This window comes from Austrofundulus limnaeus, unplaced genomic scaffold, assembly GCF_001266775.1.
Source record: "Austrofundulus limnaeus strain Quisiro unplaced genomic scaffold, Austrofundulus_limnaeus-1.0 Scaffold1212, whole genome shotgun sequence".
NCBI lineage: Eukaryota > Metazoa > Chordata > Actinopteri > Cyprinodontiformes > Rivulidae > Austrofundulus > Austrofundulus limnaeus.
Genome location: NW_013953614.1, coordinates 32,285 through 38,616, shown reverse-complemented (window position 1 = coordinate 38,616; position 6,332 = coordinate 32,285). Strand labels below are relative to the sequence as shown.

Sequence of the window (6,332 nt, the reverse complement as noted above, 5' to 3'; positions counted from 1 at the left end):
GAATACCAGTAAACACACACATGCGTTTGTTCTTGAACTCCATGGGGACCTTCCATTGACTTCCATTCATTTTTTTTAGACTTTATAGCCGAACCCTTTCCGTTTACCCTAAAATTACCCTCACTGGGACCTACCTGACCCTAAAACTAACCTAAACCTTGGTCCTAAACCTAACCCCATGCCCATAATTTGCATTTGGACCCGTGGGRACCTGGCATTGGTTCCCACGATTCACTTTGGTTCCCACGAGGCTGCCTTTTTTTTTGGGAAAATTGTCCACACGTAGGAAAAACCCGTCCACACACACAGTGGCACCTCTTAAGTCCTCTGGAGCTGTCTTAAYTTWTCGAAAGAATTTAGATAACTTGCTTTTACACTTAAGTCTGAGAGTAGGAGGAAAGCTAAGAAGTTTTCAGCATGTTAGTCTAAAATTTCACTCAAAGAAGTTTGATAAATATGGGCCCAGCTTAAACCTGATTTGATGGGTTTATTGTCTTATATGATGTACACTGTGTTAAAGCTTGGTCTGCCACAAATAATACCAATACACATCAACAAATGTATTTTATTGTGCATTTACAAAACAACAAGAGTACAAAAGTCAGTCCACGGACCTCTTTTCTTCATTTTTGGAACATATGAAAGGTTTATTTCATAATGGCCGCAGTCAGTCTCTCAAACAGACTAAAGAGGATAAAACCAAACATTCATAGTGCCAGTCAGTCAGGGTCATATGTCTGTACAGAAACCAGCAGAAACATACAAAATGCAGACATTCGTAGTGGACTTCGTGGCTGCAGAAGTCCAGCAGGAAGTGCTCGGACCTCAGGCTTTTCCCTCTGAACCAGCAAACACACTTTGTGCTTCATATTTTCTGTTGTTTTGCCTTCACAGCAGGAGTGCAACAGCAGTTTATGCTCAGCCAAAACATTGGCACATTCAAAAAAAGAGATTTTAACATTTATTCTTTTTATCTTGTTAAATCAAATAGAAGTCTCTTTGCCCGAATCCACTGCCCAGAAAAAAAAAGTACAAACAGAGAGGTATTTACAAAAGAAAGATGAGACAACTCAGACATAAATAATTATATTAATACTAAAAATCAGGAGAGTCCGTTCTTCTTCCACTCAGTAACGTCTCTAGATTCCTGAAAACCATTAGCTTCTTTTGTTCAGCTCATTGTGTCCAAGATAGAGAGATGAGAGGGATGGACAGACAGAACCTCCAATGTCCTTATCTCCCTTCCTGCAGAGGCAGATAGTTTGATTACAAAACGTTATCACAGAAGACACAAGTTTACTCTAAAARCACCCTAAAACCAGAGTATGTTACTGACGCTGAGTCATACCTCTCCATGTTTCTTAGCTGAGTTGAGGTCCCGGGAGCCGGTGGAGCCTCTGGATGACGAGCTTCCTGTGGTGGAGCAGTTACTGGACATTTGACTCCTGGACAGGTAGCTGGCCTTACTGTATGCCATCACTTCTTCATCTGAARACAAGAGTGCAGGAGAAGTTAAAAAGGTTCTTTCTTGTTTTAAAAGCGAAGATTAAACGTTTTCTATTACACCTGAACAACTGGACCATGTGGCTCAGGGGCCATCAGGAGCAATTCCTGCAGGGTCTAGTTCTACACAAACTGTCTGCTAACTAGACTTAGTGCAATTTTGAGGAGCAAGGGGTGGGACACATGGGAACAACTGGGACATTTGCGGAGCAAGGATCCACCAGTACCTGTGGAGCCAGTCAAGGGTTTACTAGTGGCTCCAGGTTGGACATGAATCACGACTTCCCCATTATATTGTGTGCCAAATGTCCAATTAGGAACCTTGCATGTGCTAAATGTCCTATTCAAAACTTAGGGAAGCCTTGTTAACTTTTAAATGGAACGTTTGGCAATTGTCAACTCACAATCATCACGTGTGCCAAATGTCCCATTTCATATTTACAGTGTTCAGTAAAAAAAACACAAACTTTGTTCCATATTTGGACTTTGGCTTTTTGGGGAAGAGTTTCTCAGGGCCTTGCAGTGACTCAGTGCACATGACATGCTTTGAGTCTTGTTTAGACATTAAACTGCGATGATTGGGCCACATAAATTCACATGGGACACTCGTGCAACCCCGCCTTCCGGACACTTGGCAACTAAAAACATGGGAAACTTGGCATACAGAGACATGTGGACAACAGAGAAGCTACCCTCTGCCTTTTGGGACATTTGGCCCACAGGGACACATGGGACATTTAAGAAGCATGGGGGGGGGGGTCCCCCATTGGCACATATGGGAACTATTGGGACATTTTGTATTACATTTGATGGTTCCAGAGTGTCCATTGGGAAATTTGGAAATTATGGTGCTCTACMTCATTGGTTCCCAAACTTTTTATCTTCTGACCCACAAAATATCCATGGCAAAAACTTGTGACCCCAAATATTACTGGTCTGAGTACATGAGCTTCGTTTATAACCCTAAAAACACAGGCTTTTTGACAATCTAAACAGTTTATACACAAATATAAATACTTATTTTTACTTATTTTGTGTTTTTGTAATAATTATAAGGAAAATATTACATCCGCAATTATTTTATTACCTTTAAATTGATTTCTGGAGATTATCCAAGGTGCTTCATGACCCATAATTGGGTCCCAAGCCCAACTTTGGGAACCAAAGTGCAGTGGTTCCCAAACTTTTCAGCTTTTGACCCACAAAATAACAGTAGCAGAGACCTGWGCCCCCAGCTTTTTTTTTAGATGATAAACATTTGTATCAGGTCAACAAAACATAGGCATAGTAACAATATTTTTATACTACATTTATCCATTTTAAATACATTAACCTCACTCATTTGTAACAACTAAGGCAAAAATGTAATTAATTTAGAAAATCTTTTCAGGACCCCACCTTGATGTTTCGGGACCCCACTTTGGGTCCCGACCCCAACTTTGGGAAATACTGCTCTACCTGGTGGCTATTTTGAGGTACTGGAACATTTAGAAACACATTCCCAAATGTTCCAGATTTTCTACTGGGCTAACCGTGGGGGCCAAGTGTACAGGCCTGGGGTCCTTGCGAAGCCCCTGGCCCACAGAACGCCTCCACGCCAATCCACAATTTTTAGGAGCTTTGGTTCGTTCGGGGCTGAATTTTGAAATTCAGACATTTTGTGCTATAACTTTTTCATGTGCCATGTGCCAAATGTCTGGCGTGGACCTAAGGGAGTTCAGACTCAGAGTCCACCTGTCTGACTTTAAAGTCATTCTGAAATAAATAAAAGCTGCTTCTTACTGCTGACGTGTCTGTGTCCAGAGCCTGTCCTCTGTGGGCTGCTGCTGCTGCACTCACTCCTCTCTAAGGACAGCAGAGAGTTGTCCAATGGGCCCTGGGCCTCTTGGAGCCTGTCCTCCTCTGGTGGGGGCTCTGGAGGTGGGGGTAGATCTGAACAACCAGAAGTGAAAAAAAATATATAAATGAATGAGTAATTTTTCAAATCCCCTAAAATGTTCGGTGAATCCATTTTTTAGCAGCTGAATTGTTACTTTAACTATATCAAGTTATTACATTGTTGTCTGAATGCTGAGTCAGCATTGACTCTGTTGTTTTAATGCTTTTATTCTGTCCGTCCATCTGTTTTCTGCCGCTTATCCAAGGTCGGGTCGTGGGGGAAGCCACCTAAGGCCAGCGTCACACTACAAGAAAATCATTTTTGCCCTTCCGACAACCTTAAAGGGGACCTATTATGCAAAATTCACTTTTTAAAAGTCTTTTTTTACGCAACTTTGGGTATGTACTTCTAAAAAAACAGTCCTAGGACCAAAACAATGCACCCAGGGGCATATTTACTGTAAGTAAATGTATTTTTAATGTATATTAATGACAAGTTTTATACTTCCTACATTATGTGATGTCACAAGCCGTACGATAACCCACTGCAATCTGCGTTCAGCCCCTCACCTAGGAACCCCCGGGTGAGACTCCACCTCCTCAGTATAAAAAGCCGTCACGGTTGTTGTTGTACAATGCGCAGCTCATTTCACAACAAGCCTTCTAATAGGGCAATGGGTAGAGTGTTGGACCACAGAGTGGGATACCAGGGCTCGACACGGACACAAACAATTAATTATTTATTTTTGTTCGTTATGAACACGTTTTCTCATGTACCTCTATTGTTTAGCTTTAGCCTATTTGTTTGAGTTTCTGAGGTATTTTGACCACTGCTACTCCCATTACCTGCCCTGGTAACAGCATGCAGAGTGAGTGCAGAGCTCCGACACAGGAGGAGGGGGAGAAAAAAAAGCTGCGACTGCGACTCTGCCTCTGGGTCTGCCTCTGGGTCTCATATACACGGTTGTAAAATGGAGCTTCTGCTATTACTAGCCAAATGCTGGCTTTGGAGGGCGGAGTTAATGTCAACAGATTTTTGGAGGGCGTTACCAACAGAGCTCATTAACATAAACAGCTCGTTCTGAACAGAAGTCAGAGCAGGCAGAACTAGAAAATGGGAAATTTTATTATCTGAGAATTATTTTGTGCATTAAATTGAATGAACATGGTCTAGATAGCTCACAGACATACCATAAAAATTTCTAGGACCCAYAATTGGTCTCCTTTAAGGAAGTCCAGCTTATTGTGATGCTCTAACGATAATCATAGCAGATATTCCTGCCGTGGGTGGTGAGTTAAGAGTGATCTAGTCGGCTCGGAAGGATGTCGGGACCGCTCCGACTTAAATCGGGGATATTCAACATGTTTGATTTTTTGGCCCGATATCACAGTGTGTTCACCCGAGCTCTCAGCCTGTTGAATGAGATGTGTAGCCAATCAGAAAGCGGTGTGACGTAAACATGGAGGGGATTCCAAATACAGAAGACAAAATACTGTCATGACTCACCAGAAAGTCTGCTAGATGTTAAAAGTCTTATGGAACTGTTTTTCCTTTGGTAAAAATAGTCCACAAACAATCAAAATTGTTTCTTCCTTGTTGCAAATGTTTATTTACTCTGACCTCAGGTTTCTCTGGCGGTCACGTGAGATTTTTCCTCAAATATCTTAATTCTCATGAGATTTCAGGAAGTCTCACGTGATTTAATACCTGACATCTGAATATTCATGAATGAAATATCTTTTCATGTGTGGTGTGTTGTCTCTTGCCRTGTGACTGTACACCACACACTGTAGGACCAAACCTGGTATATTCATGATTTTTTTATCCTCACGTGTGGGCTCTATCAGTCTTTGAAAATCGGCCGACTGTTTTAAAATCTTGTAGTGTGACAGCCTTAAGCAGAGAGACCCAGACTTCTCTCTCCCCAGCCACTTGGGCCAGCTCATCCGGGCGAATCCCAAGGTGTTCCCAGGCCAGCTGAGAAACATAGTCCCTCCAGCGTGTCCTGGGTCTTCGCCTTGGCCTCCTCTCAGTGGGACATGCCCGGAACACCTCACCAGGGAGGCATCCTAACCGGATGCCCGAGTCACCTCAACTGGCTTCTCTCGATGTGGAGGAGCAGCGGCTCTACTCGGAATCTGTCCCAGATGACTGAGCTTTTCACCCTATCTCTAAGGGAGAGCCCAGACACCCTGCGAAGGAAACTCGTTTCGGCCGCTTGTATCCGCAATCTCGTTCTTTTGGTCACTACTCAAAGTTCGTGACCATAGATGAGGGTAGGAAGGTAGACCGACTGGTAAATCAAGAGCTTCACCTTCTGGCTCAGCTCTCGCTTCACCATGACAGACCGGTACCGCACCCACATCAATGCAGATGCAGAACCAATCCGCCTGTTGATCTCCCACTCTATTCTTCCCTCATTTGTGAACAAGACCCCAAGATACTTAAACTCCTCCACTTGGGGCAGGACCTCCTCCCTGACGCGGAGATGGCACGCTACCGTTTCCCGGCTCAAGACCATGGTCTCGGATTTGGAGGCACTGATCCTTATCCCGGACGCTTCACRCTCGGCTGCGAACCACTCCAGTGAGAGCCGGAGATCACRATCTGATGAAGCCAGTAAGACCACATCATCTGCAAAAAGCAGAGACGTGATCCTAAGGTCACCAAAAAGGATCCCCTCAACACCTTGGCTGTGCCTAGAAATTCTGTCCGTAAAAGTTATGAACAGAATCCGTGACAAAGGGCAACCTTGGCGGAGTCCAACTCTCACCGGAAACGAGTCCGACTTACTACCAGCAATGTGGAACAAGCTTTGGCACCAGTCGTACAGGAACCTAACAGCCCGTATCAATGGATCTGGTACCCCATACTCCCAGAGTACCCATCACAGGAGTACCCGAGGGACACGGTCAAACACCTTCTCCAAGTCCACAAAACACATGTAGAC

At 43.8% G+C, this 6,332-nt stretch overlaps 1 protein-coding gene across 1 annotated transcript in view; it reads right to left on the bottom strand.

Moving 5' to 3' along the window:
- Window positions 1-549: 549 nt before the first annotated feature.
- The window catches only part of robo3 (roundabout, axon guidance receptor, homolog 3 (Drosophila)), a gene marked incomplete at its 5' end in the record, with an annotated part of 28,052 nt that continues 22,269 nt past the window's right edge, over window positions 550-6,332 (bottom strand). Inside the window, 3 exon segments of the mRNA XM_014031262.1 lie at window positions 550-1,245; window positions 1,349-1,488; window positions 3,286-3,435. Of these exon segments, the coding sequence (XP_013886716.1) occupies window positions 1,234-1,245; window positions 1,349-1,488; window positions 3,286-3,435 (302 nt within the window).